The 23,125-nt window shown below is 34.7% G+C and overlaps 1 protein-coding gene across 1 annotated transcript in view; it reads left to right on the plus strand.

The window, feature by feature from the left end:
* LOC100445724 (EF-hand calcium-binding domain-containing protein 3) overlaps positions 1 to 23,125 on the plus strand; it is a 544,420-nt gene that overhangs the window by 144,215 nt on the left and 377,080 nt on the right. The window contains exons 31-35 of the mRNA XM_063718854.1: positions 4,027 to 4,098; positions 4,968 to 5,111; positions 6,723 to 6,794; positions 14,274 to 14,417; positions 19,278 to 19,349. Of these exons, the coding sequence (XP_063574924.1) occupies positions 4,027 to 4,098; positions 4,968 to 5,111; positions 6,723 to 6,794; positions 14,274 to 14,417; positions 19,278 to 19,349 (504 nt within the window). The remainder of the gene's footprint in view (positions 1 to 4,026; positions 4,099 to 4,967; positions 5,112 to 6,722; positions 6,795 to 14,273; positions 14,418 to 19,277; positions 19,350 to 23,125) is intronic.

Here is a 23,125-nt window from a genome sequence, read left to right on the forward strand (position 1 = left end):
GCTAGTCACTCTATGGTTTTTAATAATAAGATCTTGACATTTTTGTAATATTTGTGGCATTTGCAGTAATATTCCCATCTCATTCCTTGTCTTGCTCATTTTTATCTTTTTTCTGTTTTTAAGATAATTTATGCTCATGGTTTGTACATTTCAATAATTAAGTCAACTTTTGGATCCTCTTTACTATATGTTTATTATTCATTTCACTTATGTTTTTATCTTTATCATTTTCTTCTCTATAATTTTTATGTTTATTTTGTTACTCTTTTTCTAACTTCTTGAGATGGATGCTTAGCTCATGAAATTTTAGTCCCTTTTTCTTCCCTAATGTAAGATTTTAAGCATATGTATTTTCTTCTATATATGCTTTTTTAGCTACGTGGCCCCAGGTATTGATATGTAGTTTTTAAATTATTGATTAGTTAAAATTATTTTTCTTACTTTTATAATTATTTCTTCTAGAAGGTTTCTTCATTTCCAAATTTGGGAGTGTTTTTTGTTTTAAATTTCTTGATTAATTATATTGCAGTAAGTGAACATATTTTCTGTAATTTCAGTTATTTAAAATGCATATTTTATATGATTTTAGTTATTTAAAATATATTTAGACTTGCTTTATGGATCACAACATGATCATTTTTTGGAAAATGTTATGAGTTTCAAAAGAAATTCTACAGTTGTTGAGTCAGTCCTTTATATTTGGTCATTTATTAATCATGTTTTCAAATCTTCTATGTCCTTACTGATTTTTTGTCTATTTGTCCTGTCATTTATTGAAAGGTTTATTAAAAATCTTCAGTAATGATAGTTTATTTGTTTATTTCTCCTTGTAGTTCTGTCAATTTTTTGCTCTATATATTTTGTCTTTGTTACTAGATGTATTTAAATTTAAACTTGTTATAGATTCCTAAAGAGATTAAAACTGTTTTTTCCCCTGTTGTAAGTTGAATTTTCATCGTCAGTAAGGCTTTTGCCTTAAAGTATATTTTGTCTGATGCCAATCTAGCCTAAGGTAATATTTTTCTGGTGTACGTATCTTCCATTTTTAAAATTTCATTCTTTCTATAGTCATATTCTTCTGTATTCTTCCAAAGAAATAAAAGAGAAGCTTGAAAATATCTAAGGGAACCTAAAGCCTATAAAGAATGCACAGATATGAAAAAAGGGACAACTTCTAGAAATTTAAAATATAATCAAAATTAATTAGTGGACAAGAATATTAACAGATTAAACATAGGCATAGAGAGAAATATGAACTGCAAGATAGTTTGAAGAAGTTATACACAATGCAGCCAGACAAATTATATAGGAAATAGGTTAAGAGGCATAGAAGATAGAATGAAGAGGTATAAAAAATATACATCAATACAGGGGAGAAGAGAGGATAGAGTGGTAGCAGAGAAAATATTTGAGGGGCAGTAGCTTAGAAATTTCCAGAATTGAGAGAGACCCTAACCTACCAATTCAAGAAGTCCAGTGAATTCCACATAGAATAAAAGGAAATCCATGCAAAGATATATCAGGATGAACCTGCCCCATACCCCAAAAGAAACAGAACCTTAAAGGTAGCCAGAGAGAAGAGTCAAATTACCTCTAAAGGAGGAACCTTTCTTTATTATTATTTTTTATGGGTATTGAATTCTAGGTAAGCAGTTTTATAAGTTAAAGGAGTATAAATATGCAGTTTGGGAGGAACCTAGGTTTTGTCAGAGCCTTTGAAAATACAAACTAAAATTCATTCCATTTGTTTTTGCTTTGTCTTTGGCAAACACTCTTTGCCTGAAAAAGTAGATACAGTGCTTTGGGTTAGAGCTCTTCATCAATTTTTTTGGCCTGGGAATTTCTTACTTTCTTGGCAGCAAATTGAAGCAGTTAAGATTTTTTATAAATAATATTTTATTTAGAATTTTTGTCATCTTCAGTAGGAGGGTTAATCCAGATGTCTAGCTGCTATGGTACCAGAAATTGCAGTCACTTTATTTTCTTTTAGTTGAATTAACTCTGACCCTGAGGGCTGGCAGGTTATTTACTGGGACTCCCTCCCAATCCAGTGTTGCACTATAATTTGGGAAAGGGCAATGGGGCAAGGAGGAAGAGCTTTTAAACTCCCTTTCATTGTGTTTCTACTGACATTCAGTTGATAAAGGCAATGGCAGTCCTGCACCTTGAGGGTGGGTAGAGTTGGGGAATGGATGCTCTCATAGAGAAATTCTCATTATTTCTCATCAGATCTCTCTCTGTCTCTCTCTTTTCAGAAGAAATCCTTCCTTTCAGTTTTCAAAATCTCTCTCTTTAGGCATTTGCTATATTTTCTTCAAGGGGTTTAGGCTTTTGCAAAAGCAGTCTCTACAAAAACATTAAGTTTACAAAAATCAGAGGAGTGAGAAAATACTACTTAAGGTCAAGCTAATTGCTTAGAATAGGAGAGAGGAGAAAGATGGGTCAAATTAGCCTGCCAATCCAAGAGGTACAGTGTTATAGTTCTAATAGTGACATTTTAAATAAATTACAGTAGGCTTCCAGAGAAGGATAATATTTGAACCAGGCCAAGGGCATCTAACTCAAATGTCTAGCAGTCAGGCATGAAATACAAATTAATAAAATAGGTTAGCATAAGATGAAGTGATGAGAATTGTGGAGTAACTCGAGAGTATATATCCCATGTAAAGATAATGAAATTCAAATTTAAAAATAACTACTATGACACTCTCTAGGCCAATGAAAATCACTAAGTCTCATACTGTATTCAATCTGTGGGCTAATAGTTTATAATCTTTGAAGCAGTCTCCAGTTAAGCATAGAGAAGAAATATTTTCCTTCTGTCCTTCAGGTTTTTGGCTTAGGCTCTGTAACAAAAGACAGATTAATAAGATAAAAGCATACAAGTTTATTTGGTGTAAGTTTTATGTGACATGGAACCCTCATTAGAAAATGAAAACCTGAAGAAGTGATTAAATCTGGATGTTTTTACGCTAGGTTTGATGAAGAGTGGAAAGTCATAGAAAATGTAATAGAAGACAAGAGTGGCTATGAGCTAAGTGTAGCTAAGGGTAGCATGGCCTGTTTGTTTTGATTCCTCTCAGCATCCCTCCATCTTCGGAGATAAGGATACTCATTTTTTTTTTATAGGAAGAGCACCTCTCATATGAGGATATCATGACCTGCTTCAGGGGAGACAAGGGAGATCACAGGGTTCTTCTTGCACCCGATATTTCTCAGATTCCTTCAGCTTAAATATCCAATTCTGTCACAGTGTTATATTTTGGGATAGCGTGTCCTGAACCCTGTTATTCGAAAGAACAAGAAATATTTATGTGTAATGTTATGGATAATTCAGAAGAAATTGACACTTGACTATTAGGTTTCCTAAGGATTTTTACTTGCTTGGAAAAGGGAGTCTTCATTTTATATATTTACTTTTGCATATAGTTTTTTGTTTGTTGGTTGTTTCAATGTCAATTAGGAGTAATGATAGTAAGAAAAAATTGGATTTTTCCTCTTTGTCACCAGATTTTTTTTTTTTTTTTTTTTTTTTTTGGCAAAGGAAAAGTATGTCTTCTCTTTCTTTTTCTGGTCTCTTCCTTTGCTGTTTTTGCTGGGTAAAACATCTCTTCAGGGGGTAGTCTTACACATTCTCTTACACTCTTTATAAGTATTTATATGCTGTAATGAAAATTACTGTGTATATATATTTGTGCTATATAACCTGTTTATCATTTTTAAAACTGTGGGTCAGTTGTGAAATAAATATAATAGGTCTTGAATAGTATTTAAAAAATGAAATGGAATAACTTGAAATTTGTTAGAAGATATTAGAGTGTATCACCTACAATAAGGGTGAGTATTGCTTTATAAAACTTGTATTTTTGTTTGTGTCTGTGCTCACAATATAGAAGTATTTCTTACTATGCATTATGATCACTAGGGTTTGAAAGCTGGATGAAATATTAAAATAATACCAGACCCCACCTTAATGAATTTAAAATCTGCTTTATTTAAATCCTACTTTATTTCTTAACCTTTCAGAAGGAAAAGTGATCTTAAAAGATGTAGTTGATGTTTTCACTAATTCACCTAAACCATCCACACCATTCAACAGTAAGTATAGTAAAAGAATAAAAATTAGAAAGCAGTTTCTTAGGTCATTTTATGGTATCCTATCTTTTCTAAAATATAGTTTGTTTCACTCTGTATTTTCAACACTTTCCTAAGTTTTCTTTGCTTTATTTGAAATGTTGTAATCTGCTTTCTTATTCCTTATCATATTCAATTTATGCTTTGAGTATAATGAATTATTTAGAATTACATACCTAGAATATGCTTCCTTAAAGCAAATAATTTGTCTCAGTATTATGCTTTATTGTAAAAGTATGCATCCTTCTCATTAATCTAGTACAATTTTCTCTCACCTTTATTAATAGCCACATGCTTATTTTCCTCACCTATAGTGAAGCAAGTTAATTAAGGAAAGTACAAGAAAGATCTAGTGTTCTTAAAATTAGTTGGTAGACTGGTAAGAGATAAACACTCTCTAATGTTAAGGTAGTGTATGACTGTTTTTCAGTCTGTAGCAAACCTATATTTTTTAGTGTTTTCCTTTCCCCAACTATTTGGCTTCTATTTGTGCTTCTCGGCCTCATTCTAAGAGCTACCACCTACCTACCTGTTCTTGAAAAGCTTTGCAGTCTGTGAAAGACCAGAGCATGTAGCAGAAACACTTTCAGGGATAATAGTTACTGAAAAAAGTGGACTTTACAAAAAAATTTGCAGAAACTCAACTTTTACCTGGCTAGGGGTATGTTGAACATTTTTTATTATTTAACTGACTTCTAACAACAAAGCCCATAGGTATGTTTTAAAAGCTCTTTAACTGAGAATGTCTTCTACAGCAGGCTGTGGATGTTATATCTTAAAAGGGGTTTTGCCCCAACGTCATTATCTGTTTTCTATTCTTCCTGTATTTACAGATTTATTTGAAGAGATTAGAACTCTTGATAGTATCAGAAATGATACAATGCCTGTAAATGAACTGAGCTCCAAACTCTTGAGTGCCGGAATTCCAGTAAGCAACAAGACGTTCCAAAAGATCTTGAGACAAGCATCTGTTGATGGTGAATCCTTTTTGAAAGAGCAATCTATTTTGAGCTTAATGAAGTCCTAGTTTTCCTATGTACTTGGGATAGCTGTTGTGTATATGTATATTTTATTTTTTGATCAGCAAAAGTGTTTATTTTTTACTTTTATTTATTTTGAGATAGTGTCTGTCTGTCTCCCAGGCTAGAGTGCAGTGGCGTGATAACGGCTCACTGCAGCCTTGGTTTCCTGGGCTCAAGCCATCCTCCTGCCTCAGCCCACCAAGTAGCCGCCACACCTGGCTAATGTGTATTTTTTGCAGAGACAGAGTTTCGCCATGTTGCCCAGGCTGGTCTCAAACTCCTGAACTCAAGCTATCCACCCACCTTAGCCTCCCAAAGTGATGGGATTACAGGTGTGAGCCACCATGCTCAGTCCAAAAATGTTTAGTTTTTAATTGGCAAGTGAAAAATATATATTTATGGAGTACAATGTGATGTTTCAAAATCTATATACACTGTGGATGATTAAATCAAGCTAATTAACATATCCATCACCTTAAATCCTTATAATATTTTGTGATAGCATTTAAAATGTAGGCTTTTATCTGTTTTTAAGTATACAATACATTATGAACCATAGTCACCTTGCACTAAAATAGATCTCCAGAACTTATTCCTCTTGTCTAACTGAAATTTTGTTTCTCTTAACAAATTTCTCCTCTCAGATTTGCAATCGCCAGTAATCACCATCGTCTTCCTACTTCCATTACTTCAACTTTTTTAGATTCCACATATAGGTGAAATCATGCAGTATTTGTCTTTCTGTGCCTGGTTTGTTTCACCAAGCATAGTGTCCTCCAGGTTCATCCATGTTGTTGCAAATGACAGGATTTCCTTCGTTTTTAAAAGGCTGAATAGTATTCTATTGTGCATATATATTTATAACATATAGATAGACATCACATTTTTAAAAATCTATTCATTTGTAGTTGAATGGGCACTTAGGTTGACTCTTTGTCTTGGCTATTGTGAGTAGTGCTGCAGTGAACATGGGAGTGCAGATATCTCTTTGACATGCTGATTTCATTTCCTTTGGATATATACTTGGAAGTGAAATTTCTGGATCACATGGGGGTTCTGTTTTTAGTTTTTTAAGGAACTTCCATACTGTTTTTCATAATGGTGGTACTAATTTACATTCCCACCATAACTGTACAAGAGTTCCCTTTTCACCACTTCCTTGCCTACGCTTGTTATCTTTTGTCTTTTTGGTAAAAGCCATTCTTACATGTGAGAGGTAAACTGGGTCTTAGAAATATAATGAGAACATAGGCACATTGAGAGCTAATTAAAATTCATAGATTTTTCTACTGGAAATATTTTTAAGAGCCATCCTCTATTTAGCATCAAAACTATAAAATATATGCATCAAAATTTAATTATTTAAGCCAAGTAAATTCCTTTAGTTAGAATTTCTTATTTTGAGAAAATCGATTGTGGGTAAAACTATTTTAAATTAATTGATTTTTATCCTGCTAATTTCTAGAAATTACAGAAATTTCCCATCCCTATCCTTTGTCATGGTTATTTAATGATTATTAGCATTGACACTTTGCCATTTCATAATCTTTGTACCTTACTTTTTAGAAAATAGTAATGTAAGTCTCAAGAAAATTTTGGAGAATTTGAACACAAGTAAGCCAACTTCTGTATTTGAAGGTGGGTCAATCAATATTTTATTTTAGATATTTAGATAGTTTTCATTGCCTCTTGTTATTGTTTTTAAAACAGCATTATGAGGTATAATTGATGTAAAACTGTATAATTTTATATTTTAAAGGACATATTTTGATTAAGTGTAGACATATGCATGCACCTATGCAACCATCATCACAATCAAGATAATAAATATATCCCTTACACCTAAAACCCTCTTATACCCTTTATAATCTATCTTGCTGTTCTCCACATTTCCCACATTCTGAGGTAACCACTGATATGCTTTCTTTCACTAGAAATTTGTTTTTGCATTTCCGGTAATTTTATGTAAATGGATGTGCTCTTTTTTGCTGGCTTCTTTCACTCAGCATAATTATTTTGAAATGCATCCATGTTATAGTGTGCATCAGTAGTTCATTATTTTTTTGCAAAATAGTATTCCACTTTATAGATATGCCACAGTTTATTTTCCTGGTGATACAGGTAAATTAGGTTTTTTCCAGATTTTACCTATTACAAACACAGCTTCTGTAAACACTCACATACCAGTTGTTGTATGAACATATGCTTTCATTTCTTTGGGCGATTACCAAGGGGTATGCTCACAGAATCATGTAGTAGATGCATGTTTTACTTTTTAAGAGTATGCCGAGCTATTTTCTAAACTGGTTTTACCATTTTACATTCCCAAGAGCAGTGTATGAGAGTTTCAGTTCCTCCAAGATCTTGCCAATACTTGGTATATTCAGTCTTTCAAATTTTAACCATTCTAAGAAGTATATAGTAGTATCTCATTGTGGTTCTACTTTGCATTTTCTTAATGACTAATTATGTTGAGCATTTTCTCATATACTTATTTGTCATGTGTATATTCTTTGGTGAGGTGTCTGTTATAACTTCGTTCATCTTTTTAAGTTGGCTTGTTTGTTTTCATATATATATATATATATACATGTAAATATATATACACACATATATTTTTTAGAGATGGGGTCAGTCTCTGTTGCCTGTTTTCATATTCCTTTATGTATTCTGGATACAAGTCTTTTACCAGATACATGCTTAGCAAATATTTTCTTCCAATCTTTTGTCTCTTCATTTTCTTAAGTGTCTTTAAAAGAGGGTTAATTTTAATTTTGATGAAGTCTAATTAGCCAATTTTTTTCTTTTATGGACCATGCTTTTGGTGTCCTGTGTAAGAAAGCTTGTTCTTACCCAAGTTTGCAAGTTTTTTTAAATCATATGTTTTATTCTAAAGTTATAGTTTTTGGTTTACATTTTTGATGTATAATTCAAGTTAATTTTTGTATGTGGGGTAAAGTATGGAGTTTTTTTAACATATGGTTATGTAATTGTTCTGTTGTTGAGAAGACTATACTTTCTCCACTGAATTGCCTTTGTACTTTTACAGAATACTATGTGTATAGAATATTATATATAAGTGGAATGTTTATATATATAGAATGTTTCATAAATGTATATTTATGGATTCTCTATTCTGTTCCATTGTTTTTTTGTCTATCTTTACACTAATATTACATTGTCTTGATTATTGTAGTTTCATAACAAATATTAAAATCAATCAGATAATGTTAGCCCTTCAACTTTGTTCTACCTTTTAAAAGTTGCTTTGGGCCTGGGCATGGTGGCTCATGCCTGTAATCCCAGCACTTTGGGAGGCTGAGGCCGGCAGATCATGAGGTCAGGAGATGGAGATCATCCTGGCCAACATGTTGAAACCCCGTCTCTACTACAAGTACAAAAATTAGCTGGACATGGTGGTGCGTGCCTGTAATTCCAGCTACTTGGGAGGCTGAAGCAGGAGAATAGCTTGGACCAGGGTGTCAGAGGTTGCAGTGAGCCGAGATGGTGCCACTGCATTCCAGCCTGGTGACAGAGCGAGACTCCGCCTCAAAAAAAAAGTTGTTTTTGGCTATTTTAGGTCTTTTACAGTGTCATATAAATTTTATATTCAATTTGTAAATTTCTACAAGCCTGCTGGGGTTTATTGGAAAAATCAGTAGGCTCATGAATTAGGATTTTTTTAAAAACTTGACAGCTTAGTCCTTTGCATTGATCCTGTTAAATTTATTCATTACTTAGAAGTAGGCAGGGTATAATTTATTATTCATAAATAAAAAGTTAAAAAATTCTACCATATATGTTTTCTTTTAAAGACTTTGGTTGTGGAGATTGGTGCAAATTATTTAAAAGGTTTGTGTAGGTCATAAAAATTCATTACATTAAACCAGCCTTATCCTAGAGATATGAGTCATCAAATTAATTTTGGTTTGAGCTGGCAAGTATTTTTCAGTTCATTGTTATATTCTGAGGTTAATAAAATAGTCAACTATGTTTATTTTTATAAAGCACAAATGTATTTTTAATAGACATTTTGGAATATTGTTGTTTGAGTTTCACAAGTAATCCAGTGTTCCACTTTAGAAAGTGTGTAGTCTTCAGAAATTTTTAGTAATACTTCACTGCAACAATTTAGTAAAGGCCATGGTTGCTAAATACTGTGCTTTTTAATTTTACCTTTTTCTTTCTGAATTGTACACTGCCTTTTGAATTAATATCATAGTTTAACTGTGTATATGCTTTTAGGGAAAATATTCTAGTTTTATTAAGTAGTTATAATCCTTAAATTAAGGATTAATTTATAATCCTTAAGTTAAATTCACAGATAGTTTCAAGAAAACAGTATAACTATAAATGAAAGCAGTTTAAATTCATTTCAAACCATTTTTAACCTTTGCTATTCTAAAGGATTAACGAGTGTTGCTAACAAAGAATTGTTATTCTTGTTAACAAAGAATATTATCTCCATATACATTTTAGCTGTTGCTGAAGGATTTTTCCTTTCCTTTTCTCTCTTTATTTCAGTTAGGAACGAGAAAGTGATCTTGTATGTCAGAACTCTTTGGGATAATTGGGAGGACTAGAGTAGTCTTAACCTGAATTTGTGGCATGAGTCTAAAACATTCTAAAAGGGCTAGGTTTACTGCAGAACTACATGTGGAGATGGAGAGAACTATCTGGCTTGCTGGAAAATAATACTTATCTAATAAGTTAATTCTGTAACTTTTTGTGCACTTATACTCTGCCTCTTTTAAATTTAACAAAGTTTTATAAATTAGAGATTTATGTTATGAGCAGTGATCTTGAGTGTATAATGATTTGTATAACTAATATATTTTTAAATTTTTTAAATTTCAACATTTATTTTAGATATAGGCAGTACATGTGCAGGTTTGTTACATGGGAATATTGTATGATGCTGAGGTTTGGGGTATGGATCCTGTCACCCATATAGTGAACAGAGTACCAGATAGGTAGTTTTTTAACCCATCCACCCCCACATTCTAGTAGTCTGCAGTGTCTATTGTTCCCATATTTATATCCATGTGTGCTGAATGTTTAGGTCCCACTTATATGTGAGAATGTGTGGTATTTGGTTTTCTATTCCTGTGTCAATTTGCTTAGGATTATGGCCTCCAGTTCCATCCATGTTGCTGCAAAGGATGTGATTTCATTGCTTTTTATGGCTGCATAGTGTTCTATGGTGTATATGTACCATGTTTTCTTAATCACTTCAGCATGGATGGGCACTTAGGTTGATTCCATGTCTTTGCTATTGTGAATAGGTCAGTGATGACCATAGGAGTGCATGTGTCTTTTGGTATACTTTATTTTTCTTTGGGTATATACCCAGTAATGGGATTGCTGGGTTGAATGGTAGCTCTGTTTTTGGGGGGATTTTGTTTGTTTGTTTATTTTTGAGGTGGAGTTTCCCTCTTGTCACCCAGGCTGTAGTGCAATGGCGCGATCTCAGCTCACTGCAACCTCCGCCTCCTGGGTTCAAGCGATTCTCCTGCCTCAGCCTCCTGAGTAGCTGGGATTACAGGCATGCACCACCACGCCTGGCTAATTTTTGTATTTTTAGTAGAGACAGGGTTTCACCATGTTGGCCAGGCTGGTTTCAAACTCCTGACCTCAGGTGATCCACCTGCCTCGGCCTCCCAAAGTGGTGGCATAACAGGCTTGAGCCACCATGCCTGGCCAGTAGCTCTGTTTTAAGTTCTTTGAGAAACAATCTTCAGACTGCATTCCACAGTGGCTGGACTAATTTACATTCCCACCAACACTGTATAAACATTTCCTTTTCTCTGCAGACTCGCTAGCATCTGTTGTTTTTTTGACTTTTTAATAATAGCCATTCTGACCGGTGTGAGATGGTATCTCATTGTGGTTTTGATTTGCATTTATCTGATGATAAGTGATGCTGAGCAGTTTTTCTTATGTTTGTTGAACACTTGTATGTCTCCTTTTGAGAAGTGTCTGTTCATATTCTCTGCCTATTTTTTAATGAGCTTTTTTTTTTCTTGTTGGTTTAAGTTCGTTATAGATTTGGGATATTAGGCCTTTGTTGGATGCATAATTTGTGACTATCTTCTTCCATTCTGTGGGTTATCTGTTTGCTCTCAATAGTTTCCTTTGCTGTGCAGCAGCTGTTTAGTTTAATTAGGTCCCACTTGTCTATTTTTGTCTTTGTTGCAATTGTTTTTGAAGTCTCAACCAAAAATTCTTTGCCAAGGCCTATGTTGAGAATGGTGTTACCCAGATTATCTTCCAGGATTTTTATAGTGTGAGGTCTTACATTTAAATATTTGATCTGTTTTAATTTTTGTATATTGTTAAAGGTAGGAGTCCAGATTCAATCTTCTGCATATGGCTTGCTATTATCCCAGCACCATTTATTGAATAGGGAGTCCTTTTCCCATTGCTTGTTTTTGTTAGCCTTGTCGAAGACCAGATGGTTACAGGTGTTCAACTTTATTTCTGAGTTTTCTATTCTGTTCCAATGGTCTATGTATCTGTCTATTACCGGTACCAAGATGTCTTGGTTACTGTGGCTTTATAGTATAGTTTGAAGTCAAGCAATGTGATGCCACCAGCTTTGTCCTTCTTGCTTAGTATTGCTTTGGCTATTTGGGCTCTTTTTTGGTTCCATATGAATTTTAGCATAGTTTATTTCTAATTCTCTGAAGAACAATATTGGTAGTTTGACAGGAATAATGCTGAATCCGTAAATTTCTTTGAGCAGTATGGCCATTTTTACAACATTGATTCTTCCAATCCACAAGCATGGAATGTTTTTCCATATGTTTGTGTACTCTCTTATCAGCAGTGTTTTATAGTTCTCTTGTGGAGATCTTTCACTTCCTTGGTTAGCTGTATTTCCTAGTATTTTACTTTCTTTCTGGCTGTTTTAAATGGAATTGTGTTATTGATTTTAATCTCAGTATGGATGTTGTTGGTGCATAGAAATGCTACTGATGTTTGTACATTGATTTTGTATTCTGAAACTTTAGTAAAGTCATTTATCAGTTCTAGGATCTTTTTGGGAGTCTTTGGATATTCTAGAGATAGAAGCATATTGTCAACAGAGAGATAGTTTGACTTCTTCATTTCTTATTTGGATGACATTTGTTTCTTTCTCTTGCCTAATTGCTCTGTCTAGGACTTCCAGTACTTTGTTGAATAGGAGCAATGAGAATGGGCATCTCTACCTTGTTCCAGTTCACAGGGGGAATGGTCTGAGCTTTTGTACATTCAATATGATCTTGGCTGAGGGTTGTCATAGACAGCTCTTATTACTTAAAGGTATATTCCTTGGATGCCTAGTCCACTGAGGGTTTTCCTTTTTTTTTTTTTTTTTTTTTTATCATGAAGGGATGTACGATTTTATCAAAAGCTTTTTCTGTATATATTGAGTTGATCATATGGCTTTTGGCTTTTAGTTCTGTTTATGTGGTGAATCACAATTTTTTATTGTGAACCAGCCTTGCATCCCAAGAATAAAACCTACTTGATCATGGTGTATTAACTTTTTGATATACTGCTAGATTTGGTTTACTGATATTTTATTAAGGAATTTTGTTTCTGTGTTCATCAGGGATATTGGCCTGAAGTTTTCTTTATATGTCTGGTAGTATTTGGCTGTGAATCCATCTGGTCCAGAGCTTTTTTGTTGTCGTTGTTGGTAGGTTCTTTATTACTGACTCAATTTCAAAAGTTGATATTAATCTATTCAAGTTTCTAATCCCTTTCTAATTCAATCTTGGGAGATTGTGTGCTTCCAGGAATCTATCCATTTCTTCTAAGTTTTCCATTTGTGGACATAGAATTGTTCACAGTAGTCTCTGAGGATCTTTTGTATTTCTGTGGGATCAGTTGTAATATCACCTTTATCGTTTCTGATTGTGCTCATTTGGATCTTCTCTTTTTCTTTGTTAATCTAGCTAGCAGTCTATCAATCTTATTTTTTTTTGAAGAACCAACTCTTGGTTTCATTGATATTTTGTATGGATTTTTACATCTCTATTTCATTAAGTTCTTTTGTTTCTTTCTGCTAGCTTTAGGATTATTTTTCTAGTTCCTTTAGGTGCAAAGTTGGGTTATTAATTTGAGATCTTTCTAACTTCTTGATGAAGGTATTTAGAGCTATAAACTTGCTTTTAACACTGCTTTGGCTCCATCCCAGAGATTTTGTTAAGTTGTGTCCCCATTTTCATTATTTTCCAAGAAGTTTTTGATTTCTGCCTTAATTTCGCTGTTCATCCAGGAGTTATTTGGGAGTAAGTTTGTGTATAACTCCTTTTTAAAGTACTTGAGGCATGGCTATACTCCTAAAAAAGAGAAGAAAACTCATAGTGTCTTAGATAAGACCAAGGAGGAATCCAGAGTGCTTGAGCTTGAAAACACTTCTAGCATTTTTATTGTCTTCGCAGAAGAACCCTTACATCTATTTCCTGTAACCTTGAAACTCTTTAGATCACACTTTTTCTATAGATTTTATGGCATTTGAGTCTTGTAAATAGCTATCTTTTAGGTTAAAAACTAAAGACTGGTTTTAACATTTAGGGTAAAGATTTAGGCACAATATATTCCTAAAACCTTAATACACCCACACTTTTGGGAGGACTTTTAATAGGAGAGTAAAAGTTGTGAGGAAGAAGCAAAAAAATGAATGGGACATCAAAGTATGTAAGTAGAAGAAAATTTAGGATTAAGATTTTTACCCCCTGAAATTTGGGCAGTTCCATACAGGCAGAGATGAGCCCTAAAGTCTCTCTCATTGATAGAAAATTAAACATATCCCTCAGAGATACAATAATGGTGGTATTTTTATTTTTTAAAAAAATTGATAATTTTATTCAGTTAAATTTTTAAAAACTCAGTGAACTGAAGTTTTTGATATTGAGACAAAAAAACTGATCATTTCCGGGAAATATTTGGAATAAAGGAATTTGGGGCTAGTATTTATTAATTTTGGAATCATAGAGATAATATTAATTGAGATATATGTTTGGAAAGTAGTCTAAAATTGTAAGTACATTGTTCAGAACTTTAGAAAGTAGAAACATTATTTCCAAACAGTATTAAATAACTTACAGAATCTCCATTTGCTTTCAGATATAGACACTGCCCTCAGTACTGTCAACTTGATGAACTGTGACAGAGTTCAAGTTAGTGACTTGAAAAATGCATTTGAGGACCTCAATATTTCTTTAAAGCCTGAAGAACATCAGATGTTAGTGAAAACACTTGACACTGATGGTATATATAATCACTATAAGTTGATTTTTCTAAGAAAGTGACAGTAATTTTAAAATTCCCCTTTCTTATTTTCCATTCATTACTCCTTAAAAATTTTTTTCTTTATTCTTTTAATGGAAAAGACATTCTGTAATTTATCTTGATAGAAAATATTTGAATAAGGTTAATAAGATGTTTTTAAAGCCGTTACTTTATAGCCCCATCAAGTATCCTGTGTTGATTCCATCAGAGTATGTTTGTTTTTAGCACTTACTATAGAAATCAGAAAAGGTGCAGTGCAGTACGTACAGTAGCCCTCCCTTATCTACATGGGATATGCTTTAAGACCTCCACTGGATGCCTGAGACCATGGATAGCACCAAATCCTCTATATACCATATTTTTTCCTATATGCACATACCTATGATAAAGTTTAATTTATAGATTAAGCACAGTAAGAGATTAACAATAAAGGAGAACAATATAACAATATACTAGCATCACTACTCTTGTACTTTGGAACCGTTATTAAGTAAAATAAGGGTTACTTGAATGTAAGCACTTCAGCACTGCAACAGTTGATCTGATAACCAGGATGACTACTAAGTGACTAACAGGCAGGTAGTGTATACAACGTGGATACATTAGACAAATGATTCAGTTCCAGGGCTGGACAGATTGGTATGGTGGAATGGTGTGGGATTTTATCACACTACTCAGAAGAGTGTGCAATTTAAAAATTATAAATTGTTTATTTCTGAAATTTTCCATTTAATATTTCAGACTGTGCTTGACTGTGGGTAACTGAAACAGAGGAAAGTAAAACTGCAGATAAGTGGGGACTATTGTAATTCTCTGAGGTTGTGCTAATGTGAAACTGCTATTAGACAGGAAGAGACTAAAGAAGGACTTTCCCCCCTCTACCTGAGGCAGTTATGACATGAAGTTGAGTATAAATCCTCAGAGATTTCAGAGAAAAGAATATATAGTTTTCAAATTTGGCAGTTATTGTGTGCACTTTTAAAAATTAATTTAAAGTCACTTCTGAAAAGTATTTTCTTTTTTATGTTATTAAATGGATTTGGAATTGCTTAATCAGTTATATTGACTGGGGTCACTGCAGGCCATAACTTCAGGAGCACATTATGTCTGCATGAACAATACCCCTTAGTGTTGCACAACCCAGCCTACATGGTTATATGTGACAGACCTGATCGTGAGTGCCTGTTATTTGTCAGGAGTTATGTAATACATAATGTATTCAAAGAAATATAAATATTCACATTTAGAAAACTTTTAGTCTAGTTAGTGAGACAAAGTATAAATATAAAATATGAATAAAAATACAACAAAAAGGTATATAATATATATGAGATAAAAGTTTAGCGAATTGTACGGTGTTATGTGGAAGTTCTTGAATACTTGCTAGAGAAACAGTGATGATACTGAGTTGAATAAGAGTTCAGAGAAGAGCTGTTTCATTCATTCAGAGTTTACTTAGCACCTATTGCTTGCTAGAAATTAAATATGTAAAGAATTTCTCAAGAGTTTACGGACTACTGAGATACAAACAATGAGGATACCAATAGTTAAATACTATGATAGAGATAAACATAGAGTGTTATGGAAACATATACAATATGCATGAACCTAACTGGATAAGGTAATAAGAAGAGGCTTCCTGGAGAAAATTATGTTGGAATTGAGTTTTGAAATACAAGCATACCTCATTTTATTGCACTTTGCTTTATTGTACTTTGCAGATATTATGTTTTTTACAAATTGAAGGTTTATAGCAACCCTGTATCTGTTGTGGGGTGGGGGGAGGGGGGAGGGATAGCATTGGGAGATATACCTAATGCTAGATGACGAGTTAGTGGGTGCAGCGCACCAGCATGGCACATGTATACATATGTAACTAACCTGCGCATTGCACACATGTACCATAAAACCTAAAGTATAATAATAATAATTAAAAAAAAAAAAAAAGAAAATCCCACCATGTTAATGTGTGAGAATCTGCCTCACTGGTTTAGGGTGAGAACTAGAGATCTTAAAATCTTTAATTTTTGTCTTTGTAAATAATTCTGTTATTAATAAAACAAATTATTAAAAAAAAAAAAACCAAGTCTGTTGGCACCATTTTTCTAACACTATGTGATCACTTCATGTTTCTGTCACATTTTGGTAATTCTGACAATTTTTAATTATTTATATATTATGATGACTTGTGATCAATGATCTTTGATATTACTGTTGTAATTTTGGGGGGTACCATGAGCTGCACCCATATAAGATGGCAAACTTAGTTGATAAACTGTGTATTCTGACTGTTACACTGGACAGCCATTCCCCTATTCTCTATCCCTCTCCTTGGGCCCCCCATTCCTTGAGACACAACAATATTGAAATCCAGCCAATTAATAACTCTACAATGGCCTCTAAATATTCACATGAAAGGAAGAGTTGCACATTACTCACGTATAAAAGCGAGCAATGATTAAGTTAGAAATGATTAAGCTTAGTGAGGAAGGCATGTCGAAAGCTGAGCTAGGCTGAAAATCAGGCCTCCTGTGCTGAATAGTTAGCCAACTTTTGAAGGCAAAGAAAAAGTTTATGAAGTAAATCAAAAGAGCTAAAAATGACAAGAAAGAGAAACAGCCTTATTGCTGATATTGAAAAAGTTTTAGTGGTTTGGATAGAAGATCAAACCAGCCACAACATTTCTTGAAACCAAAACCTTACCAAGAACAAGGCCCTAACCCTCTTGAATTTCATGAAGGTTGAGAGAGGTGAGGAAGCTGCAGGCTAAAAGTTTGAAACTAGCAGAGATTTGTTCATGAGGTTTAGGGAAAAAAGCCATCTGTATAACATAAAACTGCAAGATGAAGCAGCAAGTGCTGCTAAAGAAGCTGCAGCAAGCTATCTAGAAGATCTAGCTGAGATAATTGACGAAGGTGGCTCCACTAAACAACGGATTTTCAATGGAGATGAAACAGCTTTCTATTGAAAGAAGGTGCCATCTAGGACTTTCATAAATAGAGCTGAGAAGGGGTCAAAGCTTCAAAGGCAGGCTGACTGTCTTGTTAGGGGCTAATATCTAGTGACTTTAAGTTGAAGTTATTCATTAACTTCATTAACCATTATGAAAATCCTAGGGCTCTTAAGATACTACTAGCACAGGCGAAATCTACTCTGCTTCTGCTCTATAAATGGAATTACAAAGCCTGGATGACAGCACATTATTTGCAGCATGATTTACTGAAAAATTTAAGTCCACTGTTGTGACTTACTGCCAGGAAAAATACTGCTTTCAAAATATTGCTGCTTATTAATAGTGCAGCTAGTCACCCAAGAGCTCTGATGGAGATGTACAAGGAGATGAATGTTGTTTTCATGCCTGCTAACACAACATCTATTCTGCAGCCCATGGACCAAGAAGCAATTTTGACTTTCAAGTCTTATTATTTAAGAAATTCATTTTATAAGGCTGTAACTGCCATAGATAATGATTCCTCCGATGGATCTGGGCAAAGTAAAATAAAAACTTTCTAGAAGGGACCCTTCATTCTAGAGCCATTAAGAACATTTGTGATTCATGGGAGGAAGTCAAAATGTCAACATTAACAGGAATTTGGAAGATGTTGTCTCTAACCTTCATGATAACTTTAAGAATTCATTGGAGGAAGTGCCTGCATATGTGGTGGAAATAGCAAGAGAGCTAAAACTAGAAGTGGATCCCGAAGACGCGACTGAATTGCTGCAATCTCATGATAAAACTTTAAAGGATAAGGAGTTGCTTCTTACTGATGTGCAAAGAAAGTGGTTTCCTGAGATGGAATCTACACCTGGTGAAGATACTGGGAACATTGTTGAAATGACAACAAAGGATTTAGAAGATTACATAATCTTGGGAATCATTAACATACAGTTCATAGTTACAGGAGAGTTTAGGAAAAATTTATAGAGTATATTGAGAAGAGGGCCAAGGAGAGAGAAATGAGGCATGCTGATATTTAAGCAATGATAGAGAAACAGTAGTTTATAAAGGACATTAAGAAGAAAGAGGCCAGGCATGGTGGCTCACGTCTGTAATCCCAGCACTTTGGGAGGCCAAGGTGGGTGGATCATTTGAGGTCAGGAGTTTGAGAACAGCCTGGCCAACATGGTGAAACCCCATCTCTACCAAAAATACAAAAATTAGCTGGGCATGGTGGCGCACACCTGTAATCCCAGCTACTCAGGACGCTGAGGCAGGAGAATGGCTTGAACCCCGGAGGTGGAGGTTGCAGTGAGCCGAGAACACATGACTGCACTCCAGACTGGGCAACAGAGCAAGACTCCATCTCAAAAAAAAAAAAAAAAGAAGAAGAAGAAGAAGAAATAACCAGAATGGTAGGAAGGAAACCAAGAGAAAGCTGTAGCAACAAAACAAAGGAAAAGAATTTGAAGAGTTAAATAAGAGAAAAAGTTAAAAGGGCTTATTATTAGGCAATAAATAGTTAACTGGTGAACTTGTGAGAATGATCTCAGTGGAGGTGAAAGCCAGAATAGCAGTAGTTTGAGATAGTGAGTGAGGATATCATGAATAGAAACATTTTTTTTCCCAGAAATTAGGTTGTGAAGGAAAGGAAAGGGGTAGAGCAATAGTTAGAAAGAAATACAGGATCAAGGGAAGTCTTTTACTTATGAGCTAGTTTTGTTATGAATAGGATTTGGATAGGTGGAGAGTAGACAGCACTTTGGGCAAAAGTGTACAGGGTAGAAAATCATTAAGATTCTTTAAGGGGATAAAAAGTGAACCAAGTTAGCTCACTATGTAAGTCTTTTATGTTTCTTGAATCTATTAATATATCTTTGTTCTGTTTTTTCTCTTTACAGAAAAGGGAGACACTTCCCTAAAGAGTGCCCTTTTAGCATTGAAAAGCAATAGGCGTTTACAAGATTTTAGAGGTGAGAATAATTAGGAAGTTTTATACACCTTGAGAATATAGAAAATGTTTACCATAATTGTTGAAAGTGATGGGCCACTTCCATAAAAATGTAACTAATATGTTATAAGATCAGATGAGTGGTACACATTTGGTATTTTAAGAGTTCACATGAAGGTGAGAGTCCTATGTTCATTTAAGTCTAGTTTTTAACATTAGTTATTAGTTCATAATTGAAAACAATATGTTTTCTTAAAAGGATGCCAAAATATCTGCCTTTAAAATGTTTTAATAAGTTAAAAATATCTGATTTGATAATACATTTACACAGATCATAAATTAGGAAGTATGTAAAGATCTACAGTTAAAATCTCCCTCTGATCTGGTGTCTAACTATCCAATTCCTACCTCTTTCTCCCAATAACTAACTGTTGTAGTTAGTTCTCCCAATAACTAACCAATGTAGTTAGTTCATAACCATTTGTTATGTAGGGAGCATTTGGAGATTTTTTTGGGGGGTGGGTGGGGGGAATGGTCTTTCTCTGTCTTCCAGGCTGGAGTGCAGTGGTGTGATCATAGCTCACTGCAGTGTCAATCTCCTGCCCTCAAGTGATCCTCCTGCCTCAGACTCCTGAGTAATTGTAACTACAAGTATGCAGCACCATGCCCAGCTAATGTTTTTATTTTTTGTAGAGATGGGGTTTTGCCATGTTGCCCAGGCTGGTCTCAAACTCCTGGGCTCAAACAATCTGCCAGCCTTAGCCTCCCAAATTGCTGGGATTACAGGTGTGAGCCACTGCACCCAGCTGCATTTGGAGATTTTTATTAACATTGAAGTAAATATGAATATGCATTTTTTCCTCCATATTAATTTTACACAAATACAAGTATAATGTATATACATATGTCTGTGTCCTTGATATTTTTCATTTAACAATATATTTTGGATATTTGTTTATATCAGGGCACAAAGGGGTTTCTTAGTTTTTTAATAGTTGCATAGAGAATATGCAAATTTTTTTTTTTTTTAGTTTTTAGGTCTGGATAATCATATGTTCTTTTTCCAAAAAATATTTATTTGTGAGCTGGGCATGGTGGCTCACGCCTGTAATCCCAGCACTTTGGGAGGCCAAGATGAGTGAGTCATTTTAGGTCAGGAGTTTGAGACCAGCCTGGCCAACATGGTGAAACCCCGCCTCTACTAAAAATACAAAAATTAGCTGGGTGTGGTGGTGGGCACCTGTAATCGCAGCTACTCAGGAGGCTGAGGCAGGAGAATTGCTTGAACCCTGGAGGTGGAGGTTTCAGTGAGCTGAGATTGCACCACTGCACTCCAGCCTGGGCGACAGAGCAAGATTCTGTCTTTCAAAAAAAAAAAAATTTGTATTTTAATTTCCACGGTACACATGCAGGATGTGCAGGTTTGTTACATAGGTAAACCTGTGCCATGGTAGTTTGCTGCACCTATCAACCTGTCACCTAGGTGTTAAGCCCAGCATGCATTAGCTATTTTTCCTAATGCTCTTCCTCCCCCGCACTTCACCCATAGACAGGCCCCAGTTTGTGGTGGTGTTCTCCCTGTGTCCACATGTTCTCATCATTCAGCTACCACTTAAAAGTGGGAATGTGCGGTGGATTTCTGTTCTTGTGTTGGTTTGATGATGATAATGGCCTCCAGCTGCATCCATGTCCTTGCAAAGGACATGATCTTGTTACTTTTTATGGCTGCATAGTATTCCATGGTATATATGTACCACATTTTCTTTATCCAGTGTGCCATTGATGGGCATTTGGGTTGATTCCATGTCTTTGCTTTTGTGAATAGTGCTGCAGTGAACATATGTATGCATGTATCTTTGTAATAGAATTATTTATATTCCTTTGGGTATACACCCAGTAACAGGATTGCTGGGTCAAATGGTATTTCTGGTTCTAGATCTTTGAGGAATCACCACACCATCTTCCACAATGGTTGAACTAATTTACATTCCTACCATCAGTGTAAAAGCATTCGTATTTCTCCGCAACCTTGCCAGCATCTGTTTTCTCTTTACATTTTAATAATCATCATTCTGACTGGTGTGAGATGATATCTCAATGTGGTTTTGATTTGAATTTGTTATTGATCTATTCAGGGATTCAGCTTCTTCTTGGTTCAGTCTTGGAAGGGTGTATGTGGATAAATTCCTGGGAATTTATCAATTTCTTATAGACTTTCTAGTTTATTTGCATAGGAGTGTTTATAGTATTCCCTGATGGTTGTTTGTATTTCTGTGGGGTCAATGGTGATATTCCCTTTATCATTTTTTATTGTATCTATTTGATTCTGCTCTCTTTTCTTCTTTATTAGTCTAGCTAGAGGTCTATTTATTTTATTTTATTTTTCAAAACACCAGCACCTGGATTCATTGATTTTTTTAAAGGGTTTTTCATGTCTCTATCTCCTTCAGTTCCACTCTGAGCTTGGTTTTTTTCTTGTCTTCTGCTAACTTTGGAGTTTGTTTGCTCTTGGTTCTCTAGTACTTTTGATTGTGATGTTAGGGTGTTGATTTGAGATCTTTCTAGCATTTTGATGTGGGCATTTAGTGCTATAAATTTCCCTCCTAACAGTGCATTAGCTGCATCCCAGAGATTCTGGCACATTGTCTCTTTGTTCTCATTGGTTTCAAAGAACTTCTTGATTTCTGCCTTAATTTCATTATTTACCCAGGAGTCATTCAGGAGCAGGTTGTTCAATTTCCATGTAGTGGTGTGGTTTTGAGTGAGTTTCTTAATCTTGAGTTCTAATTTGATTGTGCTGTGGTCTGAGAGACTGTATATTATGATTTCAGTTCTTTTACATTTGCTGAGGAATGATTTACTTCCAATTATGTGATCAATTTTAGAGTAAGTAGCATGTGGTGCTGAGAAGAATATATATTCTGTAGTTTTTGTGTGGAGAGTTCTTTAGCTATCTATCAGGTCCACTTGATCCAAAGCTGAATTCACATCCTGAATATCTTTGTTAATTTTCTGTCTCAATGATCTAATATTGACAGTGGGGTGTTAAAGTCTCCCATTGTTATTGTGTGGGAGTCTAAGTCTCTTTGTAAGTCTCTAATGGAAGATGAAATGAATGAAATGAAGCGAGAAGGGAAGCTTAGAGAAAAAAGAATAAAAAGAAATGAACAAACCCTCCAAGAAATATGGGACTACGTGAAAAGACCAAATCTACGTCTGATTGGTGTACCTGAAAGTGACGGGGAGAATGGAACCAAGTTGGAAAACACTCTGCAGGATATTATCCAGGAGAACTTCCCCAATCTAGCAAGGCAGGCCAGCATTCAGAGTCAGGAAATACAGAGAACGCCACAGAGATACTCCTCGAGAAGAGCAACTCCAAGACACATAATTGTCAGATTCACCAAAGTTGAAATGAAGGAAAAAATGTTAAGAGCAGTCCCACCAACAGTGTAAAAGTGTTCCTATTTCTCCACATCCTCTCCAGCACCTGTTGTTTCCTGACTTTTTAATGATTGCCATTCTAACTGGTGTGAGATGGTATCTCATTGTGGTTTTGATTTGCATTTCTCTGATGGCCAGTGATGGTGAGCATTTTTTCATGTGTTTTTTGGCTGCATAAATGTCTTCTTTTGAGAAGTGTCTGTTCATGTCCTTTGCCCACTTTTTGATGGGGTTGTTTGTTTTTTTCTTGTAAATTTGTTGGAGTTCATTGTAGATTCTGGATATTAGCCCTCTGTCAGATGAGTAGGTTGCGAAAATTTTCTCCCATTTTGTAGGTTGCCTGTTCACTCTGAT

The sequence above is a fragment of the Pongo abelii genome, chromosome 19, assembly GCF_028885655.2.
Source record: "Pongo abelii isolate AG06213 chromosome 19, NHGRI_mPonAbe1-v2.0_pri, whole genome shotgun sequence".
NCBI classification, from domain to species: domain Eukaryota; kingdom Metazoa; phylum Chordata; class Mammalia; order Primates; family Hominidae; genus Pongo; species Pongo abelii.